At 42.2% G+C, this 14,993-nt stretch overlaps 1 protein-coding gene across 1 annotated transcript; it reads left to right on the forward strand.

Annotated features, from left to right (window-relative positions):
- The first annotated feature begins 9,785 nt into the window (after positions 1–9,785).
- LOC134219661 (chorion transcription factor Cf2-like) lies at positions 9,786–11,452 on the forward strand. Its single transcript, XM_062698465.1, has 2 exons — positions 9,786–10,019; positions 10,106–11,452. The coding sequence occupies exons 1-2, from the start codon at positions 9,997–9,999 to the stop codon at positions 11,106–11,108; spliced, it is 1,026 nt and encodes a 341-aa protein (XP_062554449.1). The 5' UTR covers positions 9,786–9,996; the 3' UTR covers positions 11,109–11,452.
- The last annotated feature ends 3,541 nt before the right edge of the window (positions 11,453–14,993 follow it).

A 14,993-nucleotide genomic window follows, 5' to 3' on the forward strand; every position in this document is an offset into this window, starting at 1 on the left:
ATATTTTCACTGATGACGACCTGGATAAAAATGTATTGTCTATCCGGAATAAAGTTAGAACGCTTTTTATACCGAAGCTGGATTTTTCTTCAGATACAGGCAATTTTCCCAACTTCGGAAGTAGTGCGCTGGATTCGCCTAAAGATGCGCTAAACAACGCATCAATTAGTTTGACAGATAAAACTTCGGAGGAAAGTTCGGTTCGGAAGTCCCGACTTCCGAATTCTAAGTTGGTGCTACGCCGACAATATTGTCTATCCGGAATAAAGTTAGAACGCTTTTTATACCGAAGCTGGATTTTTCTTCAGATACAGGCAATTTTCCCAACTTCGGAAGTAGTGCGCTGGATTCGCCTAAAGATGCGCTAAACAACGCATCAATTAGTTTGACAGATAAAACTTCGGAGGAAAGTTCGGTTCGGAAGTCCCGACTTCCGAATTCTAAGTTGGTGCTACGCCGACAATATCATTGGTCTCGGGTTGGGTTCAGTTTGTAGGAGTCAGCGACGATACAGGATTCACAAGCATGCCATGATTACCAAACTGTTACTATGTATAGCAAATAAATAATTGTTTTTTTCATTCACTATCTGAACATCGTAGTAGTAGTAGTAAAGTTCTTCTTTATTTAAAACATTTTTTGTTCTACAATCATTTTTAACATGTACAGTGATCGGCCGGCTTGGCCCTACAACTTCAATTTCAATTATTGTTATTATTATTATTATTATGTTTTTACTTGATTTTTAAAATATAATGTATCATGACGGCCTTCAGGAGGCGCTAGTGTGTTTTTTAAAATTTGATAACCTAACTACTGTGTACACTAATATTTACAATAAAAATTTGATAACCTAGATTGGAACTAGCGCCCTAAGCGCTTCTTGGTCCGAGTGCAAGCAACGGACCCTAAACTTTTCTTTACACTCACCAAAGCGTTCATGTAAGGTTTTTATTCCAGCCAGACGGTGGACCTCGGATGTTCTTGTCCTGGGAGGGGTGTTGAGGATCATCCTCAGGAATTTGTTTTGGACCCGTTGAAGTTTGAGGTGGTGGGTTTTAGCGCAGCTCTCCCAGACCGGTATGCCATATTCGATCACAGGGAGGATGATTTGCTTGTAGACAACAAGCTTATTTTTCAGGGACAATGACGACCGGCGGTTGATCAAAGGGTACAGTAGTTTCAACAAGACGTTACACTTTGTCACCGTTTTGTCAACCTGTTGCCTGAAAATAAGCATGCTGTCGAGGGTCAAGCCAAGGTAGTCGGCCTCATTGGCCCATTCCACAGTCGTGCCATTGAGGATGATTTTACAGTCCCCAGGCGGAACATGTTAATACAGATCTTCCAGCTGGTGAGGTACTCTGTCAGGGCATCCAGGCCTCGTTGGAGTTTTGCCACTGGCGCTCTGATCACTCTACCGTTGTAGACGATGGAGATGTCATCTGCGAACAGAGACAAAATGTCGCCTTCTGGAGGTTCTGGCATGTCGGAGGTGAACAGATTGAAAAGCAGGGGCCCGATGATACTGCCCTGGGGGACGTCTGCGACGATGTTGTGCGCATTGGAACTCGCTTTGCTGATTGAGACCCGGAATGTCCTTCAGGTAATTGTTGATGATATGATTTTCATCAGGTAGCTGGGAAGATTGTAGCGTTGTAGTTTGTACACCAGGCCATCATGCCATACATTGTCAAATGCCTTCTCGACATCGAGTAAGGCCATGGCGGATGTTTTCGAGGCAAACTTGTTCCGTCTGAGGACGTTGGTAACTCGGGTCAGTTGGTGTACAGTTGACCGACCGCATCGGAAACCAAACTGTTCCTCGAGCAAGATGTTGAGATTTTCGGCAGACTCAAGTAACCGATGATGAATAGTTTTTTCGAATAGTTTGGATAACCCTGAGAGAAGACTAATGGGACTATAACTTTTGGGAGAAGAAGAATCCTTCCCAGGCTTCCGGATGGGGATGACTTTCGCTGACTTCCAGGACGATGGGAAGTAGCTGAGCCGGAGACACTGAATAAAGATCAGTGAGAGGTGCTCAAAGAACGGAGCACTCATGTGTTTGAGCTCGAGATTCAGGATGCTGTCGAAGCCTGGGGCCTTCATGTTCTTCGACGATTTGATATAGGCCGTCAATTCGCCAGCTGAGATCTCCAACTCCTCCGAGAAGTCGTTGGGAATCAAATTGATGTTGTTAGCATGCTCGTTGACGGCTGCTTCGTGTGGACTGACGATGTTCTGCCCAAGATTGTGTGAGCTGACGAAGTGACGACCTATTTCAGCGACCTTCTCTGCAGGAGTTATAAAGCGATTCTTAGAGCCATTATTGTCTATTGGGATCAAGGGTGGAATGGGCCGAGGCTTGGATTTAAGAATTTTGGTCATTTTCCAGAACGGCTTAGCATAATCTGGGAGAGTGCGGATCTCATTCGAGAAGTCGTTATTTTTTAGGTCCACCATTCTGGCCTTGATAATTTTTGTGATTCGATTGCAGCGTGCCTTAAGCTCAGGCAGTCCAGTACGCTGAAACTGCCTGCGAGTGACATTCCGCAATTGAATCAAATCTTTGGTGAGTGTATCGATGTTTAAGGAGTTGCTTACCTGCCGAGCCGTCGGGACATGCTGCTCTCTGGCCACCGAGATTGCCTCTTCGATGGCGCACAGCTGGCGGTCGATACTTTCCGGCGTCTCCGGACGCACCTCGTAATCGACGGTGTTATCGACGCACTGCTGGAACCGCTACCAGTTCACTCGGTGGTAGTTCCGCCGTAACTGCTGGTGCCGATTGACCGAGGAGCCCAGTTCCGCCACCACCGGATAGTGATCCGAACTGAGCTCCTGGTATACAACCGGCTGCGAGACGTGGTCACTTAGGTTTGTTATGTAGAGGTCGAGCGTTGCGTGGGTACCGGACCGACTCAGCCGAGTGGGGGAATCCGGGCTCAAGATCGTGTAGCGGCCTTCCTCCATGTCGTTGCTACAGATGGTGCCGTTTCGATTTCCGCGACTGTTGCCCCAGGCTTGATGTTTGGCATTCAAGTCGCCGGCAATGATATACTGGCCTTGCCTCCGTGTCAGCTTGACGATGTCCCTCCGAAGGGCAGCCGATGATCCATCGCCGGCTTTGGCTTGCGTTGGACAGTACGCCGCGATGAGATCGATTGTGCCGACCGAAGTGGTAATTTCGACACCGATAGCCTCGATGACACTGAGCTGGAAGCTTGGAAACAGACGACAGTTGATGTTGTAGCGAAGAGCGATGGCCACACCGCCTCCCCTGGTCGGCCGGTCGAGTCGCACGATGCGGAAGCCCGGGATGTTGATGTTCACCTCCGGTTTTAGGTGCGTTTCGGTGATGAACGCCACGTCTATTTCCTTCTCCTCAAGGAAATCCTTCAGCTCAATTATTTTGCTCTTGAGCGAGCAAGCGTTCCAGTTGACCAGGCCCACCCTAGCAGCCATTTTCGATGATGAACATGCCAAGAGTGAAGACCTGGTCGAAGCGGGTTTTGCAGCCGCGCAGCCGAGTGGCGAGCTGCGCGAAGATCGGCATCAGTTGCTCCGGAGTGTACAGCGGAGCAGATTCTTCCGGTGGGACGGCTACGTGCTGGGTACCTTGCGTGGACGCGGCGTGCAAGCAGCTTGAAACGCTACGTGGGCATCGGCCCTAAAAAGTGATCAGCGCGTTTTGTTACCGCAGCAAAACTGACAAATTTAACTAAAATAGTACACTGTGCCACCGCCAGATCAGCCTTCTGTCCAGTCTCAGCAAACTACTGGAACGGCTTATACTGATCCGTATTGAGGCTCACCTGGATACTTCTGGGATCATTCCAGACCAGCAATTTGGCTTCAAGAAAGGGCATTCTACATGTCATCAGTTGAAGCGTCTAGTTAGACAAGTTCGGTTGAATTTCGCTCAAGGGAAATCATCCGGAATGATATTCCTTGACGTGGAAAATGCATATGACTCGGTATGGCAAGAAGCCATACTCCACAAGATGAAACATCAGGGTAACTTTCCAATAGCCATCATGAAAATCATACGCTGTTTTCTTAAGGACGGAACGTATCATGTAACAGTTGATGGTGAAGTTTCAGAGAGAAAACAAATACCGTACGGTATGCCTCAAGGAGCAGTACTCAGTCCGATCCTCTATAACATATTCACTGCAGACATTGTGATGATCGCTGACGTTCAGTACTACCTATTTGCCGACGATACCTGTTTTCTATCATCACATCGAGATGCTTCAGTGTGCTTCAGTTGTCCTGGACAAATTGTAACAAGCTTAGCAGTCACTCGTACCAGCAGCAGTGGAAAATCAAAGTTAACGCCAGGAATACTTAAGCCTTTTTTTTACCGGGAGACGCAGTCCTCGAAACCTTCCCCAACGTGAAATAAGAGCAAATGGTCAACCAGTTCCTTGGTCAGAACCAAATTCCACCTAGGTTGCAGAACCTCGGGAAATCCGTTGCTAGAAGAGTTAGCCAATTAAAACTGTGATATTTTTTTTAGATTTATACACTTTCCTTATACTATCACCCCTCTAATAGTAATTTCGAAGGTTTTTTTTTGTCTAATTTTTCCTTCTCTGAACTAGTCCCACACCTCACTGCTGTCAGGTTAACAACCATCTCAGTCCTAAGCTAAATATACAGAATGTAATATATACTAAGAATTCAATAAAATAATAATAATAATCGTAGCTCATTTTATCGTGATGTTCTTTATCAACTCTACTTCCAAATACCTACCGATCGCTGGTTGACTTGATTAATTAAGTGTTTAAGTAGGTATAATTCTTTTAGGTAATTACAATTGAAGCCTTGGAAACAGTGGAATTTTCATTAAAAACCGTAATTTGTTGCGGTATGGTGATGATGAAAAACCTGAAATATAAAATGTCAACGCAAAAGAACGAAAAGCAATGAGACGCCACTAACGCTGCCAACTCAAACTCGGTCCCACCGATACTCTATCACCGCGATTCAATACCCCTGACAACCACCCTCCCCCTCCCGCGGAATTCATTACCAAATAAGCTGAATTTAAACGAGAAGCATCGTCCGAAAATCTACCTTAGTTACAAGCCATATATTTTCTGTCATATTTCCGTTTCCGCTGGCATTGCCAACCATTCGAGTGAAGCCGCCGGAAAATTTGGCCTTCGTGGATCAACCCTATGCAATCCCAGAAACATTCCCTTTGACATATCAGAAAAACTCAAAGGTGCAGCCCAATCGATTGTACGCAAAGGCTCGATGCCCACGTAGCGTCTTTTCAACGCTGAGTGCACGCGGCGTCAAAAAGACCGGTATGCACAGGGAAAAAGCGTTATTTTAACGCCGCGTGTACGTAGCTTTAAAAAGACACTACGTGAACATCGCGGCCTAAAAGGTGCGTTGTGTCATGACCCACAATATTCGATCTTCTGACATGACTTCCTCGCCAACTTCGAGTGGTCGATGTGAATATCTGTGCAGGGCCCACAAGAACCGAAGTTGCCCATCTCCCAAAAAATATTATGCGCTCCGAAGATGATTATCTTTTCCGGAGGAATGCCTAGCCCAGCCCAAACGTCTCTGCATTCCACATCTGCGGGTAGTACCATTGTCTCATCTCCTTCGAAGTAACTCACTACGCCGTACACCTCAAAAAACACTCGCCATGCCATTCCGCAGTCCCCAAAGGACCCATTTTCCGCAGCATCTCGAAAAACATAATAATACTTATCGCTCCCTCCCGACTATGCTAACGTCTTTTGGCTCCCCGCTTACCTGAACACACTTCTCCGAATTCGCTGCCCTTCGGCGTGGTTCTTCGTTCCCAGGAACACATTTTTGAATTGCGGTTTGTGCGTAAACCAGGATTTCGCAGGATTGAATGCAGGATTTCGGCCGCACTCCAAGTAGCTGCCTTGCGAAACAGCCAACACCTGGCCACGGGTTATAACTAGGGATCCTATAATGAGAGATATGCGAAAGCGGCCATTGTAAGCCAATCGAGCATTGAGAACTGTCAAAACGTGAGCCAAATGAACGTTGTTATTGTTGCAGATTTAGACGAGGTTGAGAGGTATTGAAATAGATTTTAAGAAAAGTTTCATCGAATAAACAATTTGTTTATCTTTCGTGAGTAGAAGTAATCTAGTTTATGTATTGTGTTTCGCCTATTTGTATTGCACTTTAATTTTAGTGATAATGCTTATTTAAACACTGTTAGTGGACAGACAAATTGTTATCAAATGCAAAGTCATATACAAGCTTCAACATTTTGCGCTCCGGCAAGTGCTGGAAGCGTTTGTTAACAAAAGTAACAGCGTTGCTAAATCGTCTGGAAAAGTATTTGCATATCTCTCATTATAGGATCCCTAGTTATAACCTACTGTTTTTTTTTTCAATGTTTTTTACCTACCCCCGATGGTGATGAAAAGCGAAAAATAAACATGAAAGTGCGATAATCAGAGAAACGTCAACACCATGAAAACACCAGAAAAAAACAGTCCGATAAGTTGAATAGCAAATTTACAAAAAAAATCGAAATGTTTTTTTAGCACCTAAAAACTAGGGATCCTATATTAAGAGATGTGCGAATACTTTTTCAGACGATTTAGCAACGCTGTTACTTTTGTAAACAAACGCTGCCAGCACTTGCCATGGCGTAAAATGTTGGAGCTCGAACATGACTTTGCGCATAATGGCATTTTCAGATTTCGTTATCTAACGTCCAACAGTGCATTATCACTAAAAGAAAAGGGCAATACAAATGAACAAAGTACCATGCATAAACTAGACTACTTCAACTTGCCAATGTAAAACAAATTGTTTATTCGACAAAACTTTTCGTAAAATCTTTTTCATTACAATCGCAATACCTTTCAATCCGTAAAAATAACAGTGCTCATTTGGCTCAGATTCTGACAGCTCTCAATGCTCGATTGGCTCAAGATGGCCGCTTTCGCATATCTCTGAATGTAGGATCCCTACTAAAAACCCAGTCATTGATTGTTACGATTTTAAATAGGTTCTTGATATTTAATAGTTGTGATGAATTGTTTAAAGTAGTCAAAATAACTATGTCAAGCCATGATTAATGCAAAACAAAGTAGATAGCAACTGGCGTTTTGGTGCAGTGCGTTGTTCAAAATTCAATGAGTGAAAAAGAGATAGAGATACAAATAATCCACGAGGGGTACTCTGATCTATGTAAAAGGCGACTACGTTGAATAAATTTTACTGAAAATTGAATGAAAAGTACTAGAGTATTCTAGTATCAGGAACCTCTTATTTTAAATGAAATTCTTCGGAGTCAGGGATCTGTAACTAGGTTTGTGGTGCCACCAAAGTACTCTTTAATGGGTGAAAAAGTACCCATTATGAAGTTAAATAGTTCAACTCATTAAGGGTCTGTCTCATTTGGAGAATTAAACTTAAAAGTGACAGTTCGAAAATTAAAAAATCACCCCGCTATAAGAATGGCTGGTGCTACCCAGCAATTCCAATAAGACATCGATGGAAAATGATTCGATATCTGTCAAAAGTAATCTTGCTCTGCGAGCAGGGTTATTTGATAATTATTGAAATGTCACTTTTAAGTTTAATTTCAGTTTAATTATCCAATTGAGACAGAGCCTAAGGGTCTGTCTCATTTGGAGAATTAAACTTAAAAGTGACAGTTCAAAAATAAAAAAAATCACCCGGTCAAAAGAATAGCTGGTGCTACCCAGCAATTCCAATAGGAGATCGATGGAAAATGATTCAATATCTGTCAAAAGTAATTTTGCTCTGCGAGCAGGGTTATTTGATAATTATTTAAATGTCACTTTTAAGTTTAATTTCGGTTTAATTCTCCAAATGAGACAGAGCCTAAAAGAGCTGTTTAAAAGAGCTCATTAAAAGAGTAAACGCTGTTACTCATTAATGGGTAAAGGCCCTTTACGTCAAATTCAGGGGTGTTTTTTACCCATTATCCATGGCACTATTCTTGAAAAAACGGGTATATTTTACTCTTTATTATTTTGAAAAGCTAGTTGAAATTTAGTATAAATCTTATGCAAGCAATTAGGCGGTTTATTATTTTTCATGAAAAAATCTTTATTATTGCACATGATGATAACATAATTTACAATAAATTAAATGTAAATATTCGGGCAAAAGCGCCAATGCTTCTCTTGTTCTTTCTAGTATATATTTATGGTCAATCCTTGATCGAAAGAACTCAGCTAACGGGCGGAGTTTTAGGTATTTCTACCGGAGCAGATACACTTATTCGGCGTCTCGATGTCCAGAGCAATAGCAGCAGCTGCGTCCAGAGCCAATCGCGAAATCTAAGGCATCCCTTAAGTCCCTTAACCGACCACCGTCTACGGCTTCCCGATATCCGGTAGAATACCTATAGTTGCTCCGGGACCATACGCTGGAAGGCTTTCCTTATTGCCGAGAAACGTCTTTGTCTTCCCTATCAGCGAAATACCACAAGCAGCTGCACCAAGAACTACTGCATTTATGCCGGTTGTCGGAATTAGGGCTTGTTGAAGGCTATTTTATTGTTTGCGGATAACATTATAGATCCCTGGGCTGCAATAGACAAAATTTATAAGATATTTACTAAAAATAACAGCAATAAATAGAAGAATTCAAGATAAAATTTTCAAAACGACTTATCTGCTTTTGTAAACAAAGATTCAAACGACGATTTCTCGCTTAACTTTTCAAAAGGACCTAAGTAACATTTTTTTCATGAAATAATTTGAATACTGCAATCAATAGCTTTCATGTTGTTCTGTTGATTGCGCTATTCAAATTAATTCATGAAAAAAATGTTACTTAGGTCCTTTTGAAAAGTTAAGCGAGATTTGACGAATCTGATAGCTCTCCCACGCAAACCAACACCATCAACAGGTAGCGGAAACCTTCACCTACCTATTGGTGGTGTTGGTTTGCGTGGGAGAGCGATCAGATTAGTCAAATCATCGTTTGAATCTTTGTTTACAAAAGCAGATAAGTCGTTTTGAAAATTTTGTCTTGAATTGTTACCTTCTACGCCATCAGCATCTTCGAATGTTTGTTCATTATTATTTCAACTTGATTTTCACTCAATAATGAGTAAAAACATGGAACTTGATAATGGGCACTAAATACACATTATCCTAAAAAATAGTTACCCATTATTTTGACAGTTTCATACATACAAAAATAATGGGTGTATTTTACTCTTTAAAGAGTATTGTCGGGTTTACAGTGATCTTGTTAAAATCGACCTAATGAAATTCGAAAAACGAGGTGCACATCACATTAATATCGCCGATATCTGCAAGAAAACTGCAGAAGAGCGAGAGAGAGCAAAATAGGGATCCTATAATGAGAGATATGCGAAAGCGGCCATTGTAAGCCAATCGAGCATTGAGAACTGTCAAAACGTGAGCCAAATGAACGTTGTTATTGTTGCAGATTTAGACGAGGTTGAGAGGTATTGAAATAGATTTTAAGAAAAGTTTCATCGAATAAACAATTTGTTTATCTTTCGTGAGTAGAAGTAATCTAGTTTATGTATTGTGTTTCGCCTATTTGTATTGCACTTTAATTTTAGTGATAATGCTTATTTAAACACTGTTAGTGGACAGACAAATTGTTATCAAATGCAAAGTCATATACAAGCTTCAACATTTTGCGCTCCGGCAAGTGCTGGAAGCGTTTGTTAACAAAAGTAACAGCGTTGCTAAATCGTCTGGAAAAGTATTTGCATATCTCTCATTATAGGATCCCTAGAGCAAAATATATTATTTTGACAGTTCTTTGCCTCACAAATTCTTCAATCTTCAAACCCAAGCTTCTGTTTACAAAAAAATATAAAATTTACTCCGCGTATAAATTTTATCGGAAGTTTAGTTATTAAAAATTAACTATTTCTAGTTCTGATTCCAGGTAGAGATATCAAAAAAGAAATTCTTCTTGCAGAAGAAACTTCAGGCAATAAAACGCATCGACATGAATGTTAATGTGTGCGATGTGTAAGTTAACTGTACGCAATTTTAAGTGAAGATTTTAAAAAGTAGAACTAATTTTTCACTAATTTCGTCAATTTTGTACATTCTAGACCGAATAATAACCCAGCTACGTATTGCCGATTATGTTTTTCGCAAAATAAAGTAGTGCCGATATTCCCCCTGGGCAGTAATCATAATCAGAAATTAATCAATCAGGTGTATCAGTGGACCGGCGTTCAGATAAATTATCAGGAGGATTTTACCGGTGCAATCTGCTGGAAATGTACCCTTGCTTTGGAAGAATTCCAGCGGTTTTGTGATCGTTGTAGGAAGAACGATTGGATTATAAAGCAGAAACGCACTGAAATGAACCGGGCTATTACGAAGAGTGAACAACCCGAGAATAACGGCAACCAAATGGATGACCGGCGCTTTGGGTACATGTACCCGTTGATGCAGCCGGGCTTGGGTTATGAATTTCGCCTGCCGAATGATCCCCGAGATCGAGCCGCTTTAGAACACCCACGATCACTAGTACGAGTGAATCATGAAGGGCCGGTTCCAGCTATCGGCACTTCGAACCACATAGCCAAGACAGAATCGAGGATAGACATTGACACGGAGTTTAAACATGTACTCCCGGTAGAACGACTTCCTGAAGAACTTGTTAACATGTTAGATCTACCAGCATCATCCTCCAAAAAGGGAATAATCAACGTGGCTGCTAATGGGGTTGGGACGGCGGTCGGCACCACCCCAAAAGTTCGCACCAGTCAGTACCAGAAAGTAGTGGAGTCCGGCGGGGTGCAGTGTCCCATCTGCAAAAAGCCTTATACAACAGATAAAAATCTTAAAAAGCATCTCCGTCTACACACGCTTACCCTGCCATTCACGTGCAACGATTGCGGAGCGAAATTCTCCGAGCGTAGGGACTTCCAGAAGCATCATGAACGATACCACGGACCTAACGCAACCGCGTCGGTGTCGGATATTTTCCACTGCGAGTTTTGTTCCCGGGTGTTCACCCGGCAACGAGATATGACAAAGCATGTGCGCTTGTTTCACGAACCTCCCGAAGATTTAAAAACGCAGACAGGTGCGTCACCTATGTAGGATGGATCCGACTGCGGCTTTTCCACCTTTCATCACTCATTTGAATGCGCCAGGAAGAAAATCTTGCAAATTTTGGAAGTAAATAAATTTCGGTGGGGTTGTAGATCGACCTCATCGGTGCTTCGAGCTGATCGTTGAGCTACCCAACAAGATTGGCGCTGCGATAACTTCACGACTTAGATCTGCTGAATTTGGATGTCATCCAAGGTTCAAAATTTAAACAATAGAGTTTGTCTCAAGCATTTATATTAAGTAAGTCTTCAAAACTTATTTTGCGTTTTATAGTATGTTGAAAATTGTATAACATGTTTTATATAGATTAATTAAAATTTTAAATCGTGAAATCAAGCATCATTCACAAAATTGCTGGACAAATTAAATAAAATCAAAAACGTATCAAGTGAATGAAACAGGTTTAATAACCTGCAAATATTCAGGCTTGTATGCGAACGTTGAGATAAGGCTGTTTGGCGTTACACAGTGAAGTTGATCAGTATGTTATTTGGCAAGTGACCAAGGCCGCTACAAATTTAAAATTTCTTTTCCATAAGCACACCTGAAACATTTCCAATATTCTTCAAATTTCTCCCCTTTTAATATTTGTGCCGGCCTATTATTTTTTTTCTTTTCCAAATATTGGTTCTTTCTCATACATGGCTTAAATGCGAATTTGAAAAATGATTCTCTGCTTGATCAATTCGACACTTGGCCAGATTCGCCTCAAATCACCTTACTCATTGAATAAGCTATATTTGAAGATGAATCCTACTGCAATGTAGAGTAAAATGTGTGAGCAATCCATGGTGCATGTACGCTCAGCAGTAATGCGGAATGATTACATGTAACGTGACATCTGTAAAATCAATTGTGTAATAAATCAACAAAAACTCCGAGTGTTTAATTTCAACAATTTGTGTGCATGATTCCTATGCCGATTTCCCTAGAACAGACCTTTGCATAGTTTGAGGCACTTACTTGTTTTTGCATTTCTCGTACAACGAAGTTGTACCGAAAGGCTATCATTTCACTCCAAAAGCGAACTTTTTATAGAAGGCTCGTAGACCCACAGTGCTATATACCAATCGACGAACTGAGCAAGATGAAAAAAAAATGTGAACAGGTAACAGAACGTCGGCTCAAGGGTCATTAACATTTATTATTTATTCAGACTAAGGCCGAAGTGGCCTGTGCGGTATATAAGAGTCTTCTCCATTCGGCTCGGTCCATGGCTACACGTCGCCAACCACGCAGTCTACGGAGGGTCCGCAAGTCATCTTCCACCTGATCCACCTTGCCCGATGCGCACCTCGCCTTCTTGTGCCCGTCGGATCGTTGTCGAAAACCATTTTCACCGGGTTACTGTCCGACATTCCGGCTACGTGCCCGGCCCACCGCAGTCGTCCGATTTTCGCGGTGTGAACGATGGATGGTTCTCCCAACAGCTGATGCAACTCGTGGTTCATTCGCCTCCTCCACGTACTGTTCGCCATCTGCCCCCCACCATAGATGGTACGCAGCACTTTCCTTTCGAAAACTCCAAGTGCGCGTTGGTCCTCCACGAGCATCGTCCAGGTCTTGTGTCCGTAGAGGACTATCGGTCTAATGAGCGTTTTGTAGATTGTCAGTTTGGTACGGCGGCGAACTCTATTCGATCGGAGCGTCTTGCGGAGTCCAAAGTACGTACGATTTCCAGCCACTATGCGTCTACGAATTTCTCTGCTGGTATCATTTTCGGCAGTCACCAGTGAGCCCAATTACACAAATTCTTCTACCACCTCGATTTCGTCACCACCGATGCAAACTCGCGGTGGGTGGCTCACATTGTCGTCTCATGAACCTCTTCCTATCATGTACTTTGTCTTCGACGTGTTGATGACTAGTCCGATCCGCTTAGCTTCCCTCTTCAGTCTGATGTAGGCTTCCTCCATCATCTCAAAGTTACGTGCCATAATATCTATGTCGTCGGCGAAGCCAAATAGCTGGACGGACTTATTAAAAATTGTACGTGTTAATCCCTGCTACCCCTTCCAAAGCGATGTTGAATAGACAGAAACACGAAGACACGAAAGACCATCACCTTGCCCTAACCCTCTGCGGGCTTCGAAGGGACTCGAGAATGCCCCTGAAACTTTGATCAACCGTGTCAATTTATCCGGAAAACCGTGTTCGTGCATTAGCTGCCATAGCTGGTCCAGATCGATTGTATCATATGCGGCTCAAGGGTCATGTTCATCTCAATTTAGGAGATTTGTGCCATCGCCTTCACACCCTGTCTCATCACGCACCTGACGGAAAAGGAAGTGAACAAAAAGGAAAGTAATGTGGATGGGAGAAAAATGGGATGTTTCGGAAAGGGGGCCTTGAAGAGGGCATATAACGTTGAAACGTACAAAAACTCATACAGTCAAACCTCCATGAGTCGATATCGAAGGAACCTTCGATTCGTGAAAATTTCGAATATTTTAAAATTGGCATAAGGTATGGCAATGGTCGGCAATGGCATGGTCGATATCGAGTCATAGTACATTGATTCATGGAGATTTGACTATAGGTCCTTATCACAACGGGCTATGAACAACAGAATACTCTGAAGGTTCAGGTTTCTGAAGTCCTCGGAGACAAGCCAGCCTCGGGCTGCAAGTCTCTTAAATAAAGACAAAAAAAAAAGAGGTTTCTGAAGTCAATTTTACTTATAAGTGTAAATATTTGCAAACGTAGTTGCGCATAAATTGGGCAGTTACATATCAAATGATAAGAAGTCCCATAATCGGATTCGCAACTATCAAAGACAAACGTTTCAACACATTGCATATTTGCTATGTGATAGTTGAGTCGGCAGTGACCGGTCAAGGCCTTGACTAAGACACTGCAATTCTTTTTAGACAGACCAGGGATGGCTCTCGGATATACAATTTTATTTGTCGACATGAATCCAAACTACTTCAATACCGTTTGTGCTGAAGGGAAGCCCAAGAGCTAATCAAACGCTTCACCCAACACTTAGATATTGGAATAGCTGGTTCGGAACCAATAAAGCCTTGTGTTGCTCCAGTGCCAGCTAACTCATCAGACAATTTGTTTCCAGTTATGGACGGATGGCCAGGTACCTATATGAGGTGTAAAGTATTAGACACATTCTTCGGACAGGTCCACCAGAGCACCAAGTTTTCAAACTCAATTTTTGAGATTATTGATGCGTTTCCCATATTTGCCAATACCTAAATCATCAAATAAAATATTTGGTATGATTCTGCGGTATGATAATAGTTTGGCGAAAATCAAGTTTTTGAATAACAATTAGTATAATTGATATGGGGCCCTCCTTAGCCGTGCGGTGAGACGCGCGGCTACAAAGCAAGACCATGCTGAGGTGGCTGGGTTCGATTCCCGGTGCCGGTCTAGACAATTTTCGGATTGGAAATTATCTCGACTTCCCTGGGCATAGAAGTATCATCGTTTTAGCCTCATGATATACGAAAGCAAAAATGGTAACTTGGCTTAGAAACCTCGCAGTTAATAACTGTGGAAGTGCTTAATGAGGCGTGAGGCGGCTCTGTCCCAGTGTGGGGATGTAATGCCAATAAGAAGAAGAAGAAGAAGAAGAAGAATACTTGATAATACAGTCAACTTTCGCTCGTTGGGCTAAACTTCGTAGCCCATCTAGTGAAAGACTTTCGTTAATTGGACTGAGATTTCATCTGTTAAAACAGCGAATGCAATAGTTACTTCTCAGAAAGTTTAAAATAGTCAATTTTTCGTGACGTTTCAACGCTTTTTTTGTGACAGATTTCACCTTGCTTAAACTCGGATTTTTTACAATTTCAAATCAAATTTCACATAGCAGGGCACTGATTCTATACTTTTAAATCTTTGCATAGGTGAAAA

This window comes from Armigeres subalbatus, chromosome 3 (assembly GCF_024139115.2).
Source record: "Armigeres subalbatus isolate Guangzhou_Male chromosome 3, GZ_Asu_2, whole genome shotgun sequence".
Lineage (NCBI taxonomy): Eukaryota > Metazoa > Arthropoda > Insecta > Diptera > Culicidae > Armigeres > Armigeres subalbatus.

What these genes read in the sequence shown, in the direction of transcription:
- LOC134219661 (XM_062698465.1), top strand. Translation starts at nt 9,997, where the DNA reads ATGAATGTTAATGTGTGCGATGT. An exon ending in AATGTTAATGTGTGCGATGT is followed by an intron (nt 10,020 to 10,105) that starts GTAAGTTAACTG and finishes TGTACATTCTAG; the next exon opens with ACCGAATAATAACCCAGCTA.